Source organism: Psammomys obesus, unplaced genomic scaffold (assembly GCF_907164565.1).
Source record: "Psammomys obesus unplaced genomic scaffold, mPsaObe1.curated_primary_1811, whole genome shotgun sequence".
Taxonomy (NCBI): Eukaryota; Metazoa; Chordata; class Mammalia; order Rodentia; family Muridae; genus Psammomys; species Psammomys obesus.
The window spans coordinates 42,909,763-42,925,356 of record NW_026585895.1 but is presented as its reverse complement, the minus strand read 5'-3'; the positions used below and the strand labels follow the sequence as shown (position 1 = coordinate 42,925,356).

Below are 15,594 nucleotides of genomic sequence, written 5' to 3'. Positions count from 1 at the left end.
CAAAGCAAAATCAACTCAAAACTTACTTTCCTAATACCCAATTATCCTCAATTCAAATTGACAGTATCTCTGTCAATTTGACAGAGTCAATAACAAGTGTCATACTGAATATGACAGAGTCATATTCAAGTGTCAATAACACTTGAATATGAAAAAGGATTAGAAACTGTGCAGTGAGTATACCAAGGAATCTATGAAAACACTGTTTAAAACCCAATCAAAATCCTACTGGAGACATTGCAGGATTATGAAACCACTGACTTGATTTTTGGGTGAAATATTTAAAAGCATTTTCCTTTGCATTTCTGGCATTCAAAGACTACAATGAAAATAAAATACGCAAACAAATTTCATGATAACAGTATTCACATTCTAAGTAAGGTCTATCATCTTAAAGTTCCAATTTAAGATTTAATTTCCAGATGCAATTCAATCCTAAACAAATTCTAAAAATTTGACATAATTTAATGATATTCAGTGATCTTAAGACATCCATTTGTATATCAGAGAGTAACTCACTTTCCTACCTATTAGTGTGGAGTAGAAAGAAACTCCACAGAAGGGCTCTGCTCTTGATTTTCAGTAGTCCATGTGGCTAGTTTCACCACTATGAACAATTAGATAGTTCCCCAAATCCAGACAAGTCCAAGTATAATTTATGAATTGTCCTCATTATGTAAAAATAAATAATTTATTCTTCCTAGGGTGGCAAAGTAACTATTTGAGTATAGGATGTCAGAGGTAAGTATCTAATGTCAAAACCAAAAAATAAAAATTTCAACATTGAGACTTTAAAAGACTTGAAAGATTATATTTTAAAACAGTTACCCTAAAAGTCTGAACTTTTTTTTTCAGTTTGCTTTTAAAATGATGGTTCTTAAATCCAAAAATAAAAACCAAGTAACACACTATGTCTCTGTCATTACATTAAAAAACTGCACCATTTAAAATCTGTGGAAAATGAAAAAACTGTTAAAACAAGAGGGTTTTAATAGTCATCCATAGAATTCTCAAAGAAGATATTTCGAACATCCAGAATGGTGGCCAATTCCAAAATGTGCTTCTGAAGATGAGGATTCTCCACGGTTTCATCCCTTGGCAGTTGTGGATAGGATTCTGGGTAATTTCGAGTTTCCTGGTAAATAAGAAAAGTCGTGTGTCACAGTCTGATAGGAGGAAATGATGCCGTTTCACAGTATTAAGGAGCACCTAAACACTTACTTTCCTCTCTTAACAGTTATTATTACTAGTGTACTGGTTTTTTGGTTAGTTTGGGAACTTTTTTTTTTTTTTTTTTAAAGAATCTTTTTATACCTCTAACATATGGCAATTTTCCTGGGTCAGCCTCCTGAGTGCATAACCACACTTGGCTACTGTACTGAATTACTAACAAGTGACAATTTTAACCTCTCAAAACAGCTTCACATGGGTTAGCCTAATACATCTGCATGCTGAATTATTTAATATTTGCTAACCTCTATGGCTGCTAGGCCCAATATTCTATACTATCAAAACCCATACAAATCCTGAGGGGTCTGTACATGGAATTAGAAAACAAAAAACAAAAAATTTCCAGAATGAAAAAGCTGGGAAAAAAAAAAAAAAGCTGTAGTAGAAATCAAAATGACTAAAAAAACACAATCTAAAATAAAAACTAGTAAAAAAAAAAAAAAAAAAAAGAAAAAAAAAAGAGAACAAAACTTTTGTAAACTCAGAACAGAAAAGATTTCTTAGGTACCTTAAGAAAACACAAACCACAAAAGAAAACTGATTAGTTGAATTTCCTTAACATTTAAAAAGCTTTTAGTTCCTGTTTTCTCCCTCCTCTGATGTCCATCCAGTTTGCCTTTCTGAGTGGGGATTGATCATCTTACCCAGGGTTCTCCTTCTTGCTTAGCTTCTTTAGGTATGCAGATTTTAGTATATTTATCCTATATTATAGGTCTAATATCCACTTATAAGTGAGTGTATATACCATGTGTGTTTTTCTGCTTCTGGGATGCCTTACTCAGGATGACCTTTTCTAGTTCCTACCATTTGCCTGCAGAGCCTACCTCTGAAAAACTCTACCCAGCAGGGTATCAAAGCATGCTGAGCTCATAGCCAAACTTTGGCTATGAGCAGGGAATCTTATGAAAGAAGGGGGAGATAGAAAGACCTGGGGGAGACAGGAGCTCCACAAGATGAGCAACAGAACCAAAATTTCTGGGCACAGGGGTCTTTTCTGAGACTGATACTCCAACCAAGGACTATGCATGGAGATAACCTAGAACCCCTGCACAGATATAGCCCATGGTAGCTCAGTCTCCAAGTGGGTGCCCTAGTAAGGGGAACAGGCACTGTCTCTGACATAAAGTCAGTGGCTGGCTCTTTGATCACTTCCTCCCTCCCCTAGAGGGGAGCAGCCTTACCAGGCCACAGAGGAAGACAATGCAGCCAGTCCTGATGAGACCTGATAGGCTAGGGTCAGATGGAAGGGGAGGAGGATCTCCCTTATCAGTGTACTTGGAGAGGGGCATGGGAGGAGATGAGGAAGGAAGGGTGGGGTTGGGAGGGAATGAGGGAGGGGGCTACAGCTTGGATACAAAGTGAATAAACTGTAATTAATATAAAAAAAATTTAAAACAAAAGCTTACAGTCTTCAAAACTTTTTAAAAACAAAGAGCTACAAAACCAAGTGACAAAATAAATTAGCCAACCAGTAAACAGAAGGAAAGATATTTACTACCATTCCTGATGAATATAATACAAATTGGACCCCATTCACCTGGATGGGATCACAATATATGTCTGATAGCACCCAGTGCATCCAGGTACAAAAGCAACTTTCATACCTTGCCAAGGGAGTGTTAATGACCTGCTTTGAAAAATGGTCTGGAGGTTTCTAGAAATGGAACACACAACTTTCTGCCAATACAACTCAAAAAAGGGGTTGGGGCAAGTGGTCCTGATGGACAGCCAGTAGGGGTGAATTCACAACTGGATGTCAAACAATTACGAAAGAAAAGCAAACTAGTGACAATAGGACACATTGAGTCATGCCAATGGAGAGGACAAGGAAATAGGAACAGAGGCAGTGAAGTCTGAGTTTCCTAATGGTTATCTTTGAAGAGACTGAAAATAAAAAGATCTTGTGTTGCCACACAAGTCAAAAAATTAAAATTGCTGATCAAGCTGCTGCCTTGTGGGGAAGCAGCATAAAAGGAAGCACTTTTATTAAGCCTTCTCTGTATATGGAGAACTTAAAAAAAAATCAAAATATGCCTGCAAAGGCTCACACAAACTCTTCTACTTGCACTGAAGTAGAGTTTCATTTACTAGCTAAAGACTTTCAGGGGCCCTGGTGATCATCAACAATAGAACAGCGATCTACTACTTAGAGAAAAAAAGAACTAAGTGGAGTTGGAGGGACAGCACAGTGGTTCAGAACATTTGTTGCTTTTGCAGAGGACCTAGGTTTGGTTCCCAAAACCCACATGGCAACTCAAAACCATCCAAAACTCTAGTTCCAGGGGACCTGATGATATCTTCTCATTTCTGTGGGCAACCAGGCATACAAGTGGTACACATACACACATTCAAGCAAAACGCTTAGGCACATGATAAATAAAAAGAATGAAAAAGAAACAAGCTAGTGATATATGAAACAAAATGCACCAATCTTACTAATGGCTTTAATACAAGATTTTAGCCCATTTGATTCAGGTCTATGAGATGGCAGTGTAGTAACTACCACATGAGTAGCGATCTGTGATGGATTGGTTCAGACTCATCAGAACAGTTAGGAAGGAAATGTTCTGGAAATGATGCTATTGCATTTGGAATGATGCTTAGTAGAGGTTTTCATTCACAATAATACAATATACACCAATGGTATACACCAGTTTTGTGTATTTCACTGTAGATATGCATAATTGGGCATAGCGATAATCCTGGCACTCTGGAGGCTGGGGCAGGAGGATAGACAGTTCAAGGCCAGCTTTGGCTACACAGTAAGACTGGATCAATTATACAAAGCCAAACTAGAATCAAAATGTGTTGCAGAATATTGAAACTAAAAGTTTTAAAATCTTTTAAAAAACATTAAAAAAAAAAAACCCTTATGTTCTATACTGAAGTAAAAAAATGCAATGTAGAACATCAAAAAACAAAAACCATGAGTACCAACTTGGTCAGGACTCAGTTCAGTGCATCACTTAACCCTTATTAGAAAAAACTTCTTGTAGTAGATGGTATAATATAGAGACCCATAACTGGACAATGTGCAGAGAGTGGGGCTGTGGAGCATTCAATTTAAACAGATGTCTTCATCAAGGCCCACCCCTAACCCCAGGGCTCAATGATCTGTACAAAAGAAGAGGTGAAAAGGTTGTAAGAGCCAGTGGTGATGGGTGACTCCAAGGAAACAGTGTCTTTTAGACACACAGGGGTGACATACAGAAGGACCAGCACAGCTACAAACCAGACAAAATCCCAACCCCAACCAAGAAGCTACTGATACCTGCTTGGGAAAGGAAAATGAGCCTCTACAGTAGAGTATCACTGGGTTATCAATCACACTCCAGAACAGGCCTCATGCCCAAGACACATGTGTGCATTTTTTTGTTTTATTGGTCTTTTTGTCATTTGTTAGTTTTTTTGTTTTTTTTTTTAACAAGGTCTCACCATAAAGCCTCGCAGGCCTGGAACTCAGCATGTAGACTTGGCTGGAGTCAAACTCATAGAGATCCTCCTGAGTGCTGAGATTAAAGGCATGCACCAACTATTATTGCATAATTTATATAATAAACACCTAAGCAATCCAAATGTCCATTGCTGGCAGAATGGGTATGTAACTGAGACACAGTCAATGCTATAGGATAAAAACTACAATCAACATGGTTCAGTTGTGGCAATATGCCATATATACATGTACATATGCATGTTCATGGGTATGTGTGTATTTTATTTTTCCAGTGGTGCTGCTCATTGGACTTAAGACCTTGTGCATGCTAGTTGGGTTTTCTATCCCTGAGCTCCAGACCTCAGGACACTAGTGACTGAAATAAAGCAATATAAATCCAGTCATATACTAGACAGAAGTGAAAATACACAAAATTTTAATAAAAGACAAATGATCACAGCACTCAGGGTATCACCTGATTTTGAGGAGAGATTTGGCAGGACCCATAGCAGGATTCCCAAGAAAAGAAAGGTTTTGTCTGTTCTCTATTTATTTAGAGACAGGGTTTCTCTGTGTAGCCTTGGTTGTCCTGGACTCACTCTGTAGACCAGGCTGGCCTCGAACTCACCTTGAACTCCTCCCACCTCTGCCTGAGTGCTGGAATTAAAGGTGAGTGCCACCACCGCTCTGTGTTTATCATTTTTTAAAAAGATAATGTCTCATATATCCCAGACTGGCCTCAAACTCATTGTGTAGCCAAGGGTGACCTTGAGAACTTTGACTTCTACCTCTCAGGTGCTGGGAATACAGCAGCTCATGAAAATGTCCATAACGGGAACATGTGTCAATACGGTTAATCTTTTTCTAATTGTTTCGGCATTTAAAGATAAACTTTTACTGTGAATTCCAGGCTGACCCTGAACTCCATGTTCCTGCCTGCCTGCATCACCATGGCCATACTACTCATCTTAATGCTGTACATACTTCTAAATATTATCCTGGATCTATTTAAACTTTATTTAATGTGAGTAAAACATGACGAACAACTCTCAGTAACAATTAAGATGGCGAACTTGGTCTTTCTTTAATGATTCTCTGCCTACCCGAAAGGCCTTGTGCATCCTCATGGTGGCTGAGCAGAAGACAAACCTTGTGAGAAGCAATCGAAGAAACTCATCTCCAAAAAACTGGAGGAAGGCCTGATCTGCAGAGGAGAAAGAGACAGTGAAAGGAGGTGACATGAAAATGACACTTCAACAGGGAACTAAGATAAGGAAAGCTTCATGACTTTCCTGCCTGTACCTTAAAAAAACCTATACAATTTATAGTAAGAAACCATTTAAGCCACTACAGTAAGCTTTGTTAAGTGTGCAGGTAGATTAGCAGGGTACCTATTGAACGTGAATGGGTCAGTAGCTGGGCAATATCACGGTTGATTTTTCGAAGATATTCTTGACACTTTTCCCACAGGCCTCTACGCATGCTTGACAATCCAGACACAAATAGGAAGGCCATTAGAGGATTGTTCAAAAAGAGAGTGAAGAGGCTACCTCGCTGAGACTGATCTGTAATAACAAACATGTTACATACAGACAAGAGTTTTACAAAGGGTTAGCAAACACATGAGGAATATTTTAACGCACTAATAATGTGTAAAATTAAAGCTGTATCAGTAAATCACAATCCAACAATGTAAATTCTTCACGAAACTATGAAAACGCATCCTAGTCAAATTGCCTTCTGAATAAAATAAAAACACTGAGCCTCCTTCAATTATGAATGATAAACACATTTCTTATCTTCACATCAACTAACCAACTTCATCTGAATATGACAAGTGTTGACTCATGAAGCATCTATGAGGTAAATATCTGACGAGTACTTGATCTGCCAATTTACACGATGGGTTGTTCTTTCTTTGCGACCCAGGCAAAGAAAGGGCTAGCCTTGAACTCATGAAGTAGCTAAGGACAACACTGAACTCCTGATCCTCCTGCCTTTTTCCCTCCTAAGTGAGGGATGATAGGTATGTGTCACCATATTTGGCTCTTTGCCTGGCTCTTCAATGTCAATATTTTCTTTCTTTGGCCTATACATTGCTGATCTCACCAACTCCTAGGACATTAGTTGCCATTCATGTTCACAGATGCTTAATTTTCAAATACTAAGACTGAATTCCCTGGTTATGGCTCTGTGCTCCAAACTAACACTATTTATGAATTCATTACAGATTTCAGATTTGTACTTCAAAGAGTACAAAAAGGCACACTGTTAACACCCACTAGCTATGTAACTCACACTACATTTCTACCTAACCGCACTTGGCTATACTCCATTCCACTCTCAGAAAGACCCTGAGTTCAACATATGCTTCTCCTACAATTCTCATCAAGACTCAGGATTTCTACCAACACCCGAGCCGCAGACTCCTGTCTTCTTGCTCTCTGTCTCTCAGAAAATCCTGCAGCGTTAGTAGACTCAGCATTCAGTCACTACTGAGCTCCTAACACCATCATTTAGCTGTGTCTCTAAGTGTCTCTCTACTTCATTGTCTATGGATGCTCTTTCATCCTTCTCTGTTTAACATCTTCCACTCAAATCTCTAACTTCAATCATATCACCAGTCTTGAAAGGATTTTTATCATTCAGTCACACATTCCCTTCAGCCAGAGACACTACTTTAACTTCTCTAAGTGTTTTATGGGCTCTCATAGCTTAAAGCTATAGCACATACAATTTCTTGGCTGGAACATTCCTGTTCAGTCATTCCTCATCTCCACCCACCATCTCTCCTTTTGCTTCCCTCCTAAGTATTAGTAGCAGTTCCTCATTAGTACTCCCATGATTCCTCCTGTTAGGTCATCTTATCTTCTATGATTCATTGGTTCTGTTTGAAACACAACCGTATTATCAGATACAATGCTGTTCTCCAGTGCCTAGGACCATGCCTGATAAATAAATCTTAAAAACTATACTGAATGATTTAAGTATGTCTAAACTAATGATAGAGATACAGACACCAAAAATGTAGGAATCTTATCAAATACATCTACTACTTTGTGGCCAGAGTGCCCAGGCCCTTTAGTAGAAGGCAGTGGCAACAATGTTACTGAATAAATTCTAAATGTTTCCCATAAAAGAATATCCAATCTGTCTGGTGGCTGAATTTTTACTTAAAAGTGTTTGTAACCTAAGTTTTATAGTGTAAAGATAGGATGCTGGGCAAAAAACAAAAAACAAAAAAACCCATTAGAGACATGAATCATTAACAGCACTGAGTGCTTTCTAGATACCTAGCACTATGCTATAGGGTTAAGTACTATTATTATTTCCATTCGATAAAGTAATTGTTGTACAAAATGGCTTACTAACATTCCAGTGTCACACAGCTAATAAGTGGCTTCCTTGAGACTCAAATTCAGCTGGCACCTTTAAGTCTATGCTTTCCTCTTCTGTGCAATGAACTCTCTAATCAAATTTTGATATTAACACACTTGATCATGTAGTTTTAAATAAAACTACATTAGAACAGGATGATGACAGCACTCTCTAGTAGTGGGAAGAGGTTACATTCCTCCAGAAACAATAAGAAACAGGATGCAAAATGCTCAAAGCAGGAGAATTTTACCGTTGTTTGAAGGTAAGTTCTATCCCTTAGGATTTGGCTTTGGCTACATGAACTTAGAATTGCTACAAGATTTCCCTGTTAAACAGCAGAACTTACCTTAAAACAACGGTGTAAGTCTCCAGCTTCTCTCAGGCATTCAAGTGCTGACCATCACTTCCTGTGTCAAACTATGTCAGCAGACTGGACTTCGGGCTGGGAAGTAGCAGTGAAATGCCATCTCCCACAGAGAGACATCGGCACTATTCACAGTCAGGGAGATAGTGAAACAGTTCAAGTACTGCTAAGACAGTGTGAAGTTTCACTTAGCATTTGACCTAGGAAATGACTGGGAGTTAGAATTAGATTTTATGTGTAAACTATTGAGGACAAAATACTAAGGACAAAAGGCTTTCACTTTGTAGCCACTGGAGAAATGGCCCAAACAAACTTGTCCTTCTGGTGAATTCTGGAGAGGTTTTTATTTTAAAAGCACAAGATGAAAGTTTGAAGAAAACAAAACAGAACAAAACAAGCAGCCAAAAAAAAAAAAAAAAAAAAAAAAAAAAAAAAAAAAAAAAAAAAAAAGAAGAAGCCTTTTAAGTTGTGCCAGCTAAAGTATCCTAACTCTTAGACATAGGCTAAGAAGTTTCCTAAGCCAGCAGGTTTAAGGTCTTCAAAGATGCCTAAGGTAAGTAATTAAAAATGTAGGAAAATCATGGTATATAGCTATGACAAGAAAATCAGAACCAATTTTTAAGCCTAAAAAACCAAGAGGTCTCTAACAGCAAGGGATCAAACTACTTCAGATATGAATTACCTCAAGGCCTAATCATAGTACATTAGGGAAGCCTTGTCTGCAAGGACTCCAGGCATATTTCAAATTGACACTTGCTACATGTACTGTATGTCCATGTCAAATCATGATGGTTGGTCAAAACAAATACAGTCTTTATTCATGAAGACACACTGTGTGACGGGCACCAAGAACATACCTTGCAAAGCTTTTGGATACGCTGTCGGAGAAAGCAAGCAGACAAGTGGCTGTCCAAACAAGTTTGTGAAATTCTGCAATATATAAGAATTTAAGACTTTTTTTAAAGATTTGAAAACCTGTAGTTACCTAGAAATTTTCCAATGCACATCACTACTGTACAGATTGGGCTCTTTAACTTATAAAGAAATGTGGGAACAGCAGCAATTGCAGATATACATTCACGTCTCATTACCATGCATACCAACTTGCTAAAAAGGTTTGCCCCCAAAACAGTGAAGTTTGCTATGTCGACTATTAACTTTTAAAATAATAGCAGACACGTAACTGTAGCTTAGCAGCCACATGGCACCTGGATCTCTAGAAACAGTGTTTCCACCAGATATACCAAGGCAAAATTTCAAAACATCTAGCTTTCATCCTCAAAGTCTCTGCAAACAGGTACATCTTTTACTGAGACTCATGGCAACAACTCCCACAGGATGATGCCAATGTGCTCATTACAGCAAGAACTAACTAGACATTCAGACTGCAAGTGGAGCCCTCTGCATAATTTAGGATATAATTTCTCTAAAGGCTGACCTATTATAATAGATACAATTTTAATAACATAAAACAAAAAGATGTATCTATATATTAGGACTAAACTGAACAAGCCAGAAGGTTAAAAATTCTAGCAGGTAAAAGCAAAGACAAACAAATGGAAAGACACACTATGTTCTTACAGATGAACCCATCCTAAAATGTCTTACAACTTGGACTAATCTCAATAAAAATAGCTACTGGTGTTCTTCTCCACAGTAGAAAAATGTGCCAGGTGGTGGTGGCACACGCCTTTAATCCTAGCACTTCGGAGGCAAAGGCAGGTGGATCTCTGAGTTTGAGGTCAGTGTGAGTTCCAGGACAGCCAGGGCTACACAGAGAAATCCTGTCTCGAAAAGCAGAAAACAAAACAAAACAAAAACCAAATAAAAACAGTGCTGCTAAACATCACATGCAAAGCCAGTCAGGAAAGTGAAAAAGAAGGCTCACTACATATTAAAGCTAGTTTAAAACTGCAGTAATTGAAAGGTGTGGCACGGTGCGAGAGCGTGTAAAGGTGTGGTATAAGAGTCAGTGGAAAACACGGAACAGAAAGGAAAGTCCAGAAAAGGACCTGAAAACACATAGGACTTTTGGATGAATATCTAATCAACAACAACAACAACAAAAATTCTAAATGAAAAAAAGCAAGCAATAAAAGTGTTGACCAAAATTATGTCAAATTATTTTTGTGGCCTGGAAGCCCTTTCTGACTATTATGACTACTAAGATTTATTTTATTTTGAGTGCATTGGTGTGAGGGTGTGAGATCCATTGAACTGGGGTTACAGTCAGCTATGCACTGTCCTGTGGGTGCTGAGAATTGAACCCGGGTCCTCTGGAAGAGCAGACAGTGCTCTTAACTACTGAGCTATCTCTCCAGCCCTACTGAGCCATCTCTCCAGCCCCAGTTGCTAAGATTAATAAAACCATTTACATAAAAATAAAAAACCTAGCACAGCAAAATGCAGCATAAGCCATGCAAGGTGGAAACATCTGCAATCTCAGTACTTGGGAGGTGGAAGTAGAGTGATCAAGAGTTGGGACCAGCTAGGCTCCATAAGACCATATCTACAAACAAACAAACAAACAACCCCTATGCTTGTCTATGATATAATGAGGTCCTGCCCTCCATTCCCAGCTCTGAAGAAATCAATCACATCATTAGTCCACATTTCAGAAATACCCGGGTCCTAGTCCGTGCTGCTTTTGATCTGGATAGTGCTAACGTAGACAGCACTGTCACTCATTTCCCTCAAGGCCTGCTCTTTCTGCCTGTTAGTCAGGCTTTGTCCTCTGACACATCTTATGTACATACATACACACATACATACACAAAAAAATGTGCAGTTATCACAGAAGGCCTGAGAGCCAGCTGATAGAGTTGGCTTTGGCTGCTTCGATACTGGACCTACTCTACCTAGATGAGGCAAATGAGACACTTTAAGGGGAACCCCAATGTTCCCTTTAGAAGCCTGGCAGAGGATACCCTAGTGATCAGTTCCCAAGAAAAGCCTTGACTTTAGTTCTTGAGTAGGAATCAGTCTTTAAAGTTTTGTGACTGGGTTTTATGTAATCCAGGTTGGTCTGTGTCTGGCCCTCCAGTCTCTCTGTCCCAAGTACTGAGAATATAAACCAGAGTTTCGTAAATGCTAGGCAAACACTCTACCAACTGATCTGCACCCTTAAAAGAAAGTACTTAATCTACATGGTTGGAATTTGTTGCTGGGGAATGAAGTGTGTATCCTGTGTGACTACTGGACCAACACCTTGGAAGTTTAAAACTGGGTTTCTCCAGTCACCTCGACATTCCTTATCCTTTGCTGATTTTGCTATCATCATCTTACTGTACTAAGAATTTTCATATAATTATATGCCACGTACTGAATCCTCCTTGAAATTACATGTTTTTGGGGATTATCGTACGGTCCTCTGATAGAAAATACTGGGTCATATATACTATTTATTTACTTAGAAACAGGGTCCTGTGATGTTGTTTAGGCTGAATTTGAATTCCCAGAATCAAGTGAAACTCCCACCTCAGTTGCCTGAATATTTCAGACTACAGGCATGGGTGACCATGCCTGACATAGCAGACTATATTTAAATTTTAGGACTTGGTAAAATACTTGCCACATAAGCATGAGGATCTGAGTTCAGTGTCTAGCAAACATATTATATAGTCATGAATTACCTCTTCTGGTTTCTCTGGACAACCATACATATGTGGCATACACACACACACACACAGTCACTTACTTACTTTTAAAAACCTGTAAGTTACTGAATCAAACTGCAAGGCCTGGTAATTCATGCCTATAACTTGAGACTGGAGCATCTCAAGTTCAAGGCCACACAAGCTACAAAGTAAGACTGACTCCAACGAAACAGAACAAAAACTCCAGTACTAACTTACATCAATAGATTCACTATCCTTTTAAAAGGTCTATTTTCACTAAATACTCATTGAGGAGATGGAGCAGACACTGCTAAAGATAGGATAGTAAATAAAACAGAAAAAAACTTGTCTCCCTGACAATGACATGGATACAAGTGGCAGATACAGGCAGGCCCTAGTAAACAAAAAAAGTAAGTCACATATAGTCCTCAACCGTAACAAGGATTCTGGGCACAGAGCATGGAATTCAAACAATTACATTAATAGCACAGTTTTATGTTCATTTATTTTTAAAATATGACCAAATGTAATGGTCTAAAGTTTTACTTTTTATTTTGTAATAATTAATTAATTATTAATTCATTTCACATTCTGATAGTAGCCCTATCCCTCCTGGCCTCCTGGTCCTACCCTTCTTCCCCCCTCCCTCCCCTATTCCTCAGAAAAGGTGAGGACTGCCTTCCCATCCACCCCATTATTATTTACTTTAAAGATGATTTATTTTCATTTTATGTACACTGGTGTCTTAACTGCATTTATGCCTGTGTGAGGATGTTAGACCCCTAGAGCTGGAGTTTACAGTTGTGAGCTGCCATGTGGGTGCTTGGAATTAAACCCGTGTCCTCTGGAAGAGCAGCCAGTGCTCTTAACTGCAGAACCATCTCTGCAGCCTCCTAGCACAGGTTTTATAATCAGGCTGTTTAAACCCAGCTTTGCTACCACTTGAGTGCGTTACCTTAGGTAAAAATGTTTCAACTTCAGCTGTAGAAATGGCTCAGTGGTCAACTGTACTGGCTCCTCTTGTAGAGACCTGGGTTCAATTCCCGTACCCACACAGTGGCTTATAACTATCTGGAACTATAGTTCCAGGGTATCTGGTATTCTCTCTGGCCTCCATGGGTACTATATGCAAGTGATGCAAAGACAGGCATGTAGACAAAACATTCATACACATAACATAAAAATAAAATATGTGCCTGGATTTTCTTATTAGTCAAATGGGGACAGTAAAAGTGGCAATGGTGGGCTTGAAGGTATAGTACTGTAATTACTGTAGTTACTTGGGAGGAAGATTACAAGTTCACGGCTGGCATTAGCTATACAGTAAGTTTGAACCCAGCCTATGAAGCTTAGCGAGACACCGCTATCTCCAAATAAAGCAGAAAAAGAGGGCTGGGGATGAAGCGCAGTGGCAGAGTGCTTGCCTAGTACCTATGAGACCCTAAATTCAAACTCAGTCCTGAAAAAAGAGCAACACACTAGCTGTGTGAGAATAAAGTGTGCACATGCACATTAAACATTTAGAAGAATACATAGCAGCAGTGTCATAATACAAATGTTAACTATCATGGTAATGAAGAATAATAAAGTCACAAGGTAAAAAAGGCCTGTGACCTGAAAAATGGCAATTAGGACCTAAGTGGTTTCATTTGTTCAAACACCTGACAAATATAAGGTACCTTTGGAAGCACATTTAAGACAGAAAGAACAGAACGTAAAGGGCCAGAGCAAGAAGATTGTCTGGGATACTAAGGGCCAGGAAAGAAATCAGTGTAGCTGAAGAGGCTGGCAAGAAAGAAGGTCAAAGATGCCTGTATGTCCATGTGTCTCCTGAACTCCAAGGGAAGTAAGAAGTCATGTGAGAGTTTGAGCAGAGAAGGACCATCCTGACAGATAGGCACATTTGTGTGCAGGAGATAAGAGGTAAAGAAGGAAGAGGAGGTAAGCTTAGCTGGGAAGCTGCTGGAGTAACTCAAGTGAGTGAGAACAGTGGCATAGACAGGCGGTTACAGTGGGGTCCATGAGATTTTGTACATTTAATGAGATTTTAAAAGGTTTCATGAAATGCATATGATATAGGAGGGAAGGAGAATAACACCAAGAAAAAAAAAAAAAACAAAAAACAAGACTTTCAGCTGAGACAACTATATAAGCAAAAATAGGCACCCACCAAGATAGGGAATCTAGATGTACAAGTGGCCTAGAATTGTCTTGGGTATGATAGTTTTTGTTTGCAATTGCTTGAAGAATTTTCAACTGGATACACAGAGAAGGTAGAAGGTGCAGTTCTAGAGAGGTCTGGCCTGGAGGTAACACACTTGGAAGAAGCCAGTAGGGAAACAGTAATTAAGTCATGAAGCTAAGTATGAGCACTAAGGGGTCAGCTATGGCTGGAAAATAAGAGTAACGCAGGGACACTCCAACGACGGTCAGAGATCTGAGGCAAAGACACTAGAAGAGACCAAGAAAATAAGCTAATGCCAGACTAAGGCAAACCAGCAAGTTGAATTTAGGTTTTGAAAGCCACACCTAGAAAAGGGCAGAAATGCAAGAGACCCATATTTGCCCACATTAGAGAAGACTGCTCCAGGGCTACATCTTTACAGTAGGAATGGAGTAAAATCAAAGCTCACATGTCCTCCCACTAGGACAATTTCTCACACAAAACTGTAAGGTGGTATTTCAACAGACATACTGTTCCCCTAAATTAGTTCCTGCAGGTTGTCAGTTTCCCTACACACCTACAGCCCAAGCATCTACAAGGGTCCTAAGCTGGTGGTACTTCTAGATGTTTGGCACAAACTCAAATCTCCTGTAATTCACGGTTCCTTCATATTAGGACCCCATAAAGTACTTCCAATGTTAAATATATAGTAATAAAAGGCGAAAGCTGGGTGGTGGTGGTCCACGCCTTTAATCTCAGGAGGCAGAGGCAGGCGGATCTCTGAGTTCGAGGCCAACCTGGTGAGTTCCAGGACAATCAGGGCTACACAGAGAAAGCCTGTCTTGACTACCTTTCCCCCCCAACCCCAAAGAAGTGGCATGCACGTGCGCACGCACACCCACACACATACACACACAAAATCAAGCATTCTGCGGTGGGAGAGGTGGCTCAGTGGATAAGTATGCTAGCTGAATTTTAAGAGGACTCCATTTCCATTCCCATACCTATCCTAGCAGCTCATAATTCCCAGCTCCATGGGATTCAATGCCGGCTTTTGATCTTTGCAGACATGCGCGCGTGCGCGCGCGCGCGTGCACACACACACACACACACACGCGCGCGCGCGCGCGCGCGCGCGCCACACCACACAGACACAGAGGCACAATGCATTCATAAAATATTTACATTTCAAAAATAAGCAAACATAAAAACTGAAAGTGGCATCTTAAATAGCAAAAGTAGACTCAAGGGTAGGAATCATGTGATAGACAAGACCAATAACTGCTTATTAAGCTCAAAGAAGTAAAAGCAAAGACTAAAAAAATAAACTATAATCAGCAATGTAATATATCAGAAGAAATCAGAGAAATAAAAAATACCCCCACATGAAACTCAAGATATATTAATA

At 39.3% G+C, this 15,594-nt stretch overlaps 1 protein-coding gene across 1 annotated transcript in view; it reads right to left on the bottom strand.

The window, feature by feature from the left end:
• Window positions 1-774: 774 nt before the first annotated feature.
• Scai (suppressor of cancer cell invasion) overlaps window positions 775-15,594 on the bottom strand; it is a 101,336-nt gene continuing 86,516 nt past the window's right edge. Inside the window, exons 15-18 of the mRNA XM_055600485.1 lie at window positions 9,263-9,335; window positions 6,055-6,228; window positions 5,767-5,867; window positions 775-1,135 (exon numbers count right to left, since the gene is read on the bottom strand). Coding sequence (XP_055456460.1) covers window positions 989-1,135; window positions 5,767-5,867; window positions 6,055-6,228; window positions 9,263-9,335 — 495 coding nt within the window. The 3' untranslated portion in view covers window positions 775-988. The remainder of the gene's footprint in view (window positions 1,136-5,766; window positions 5,868-6,054; window positions 6,229-9,262; window positions 9,336-15,594) is intronic.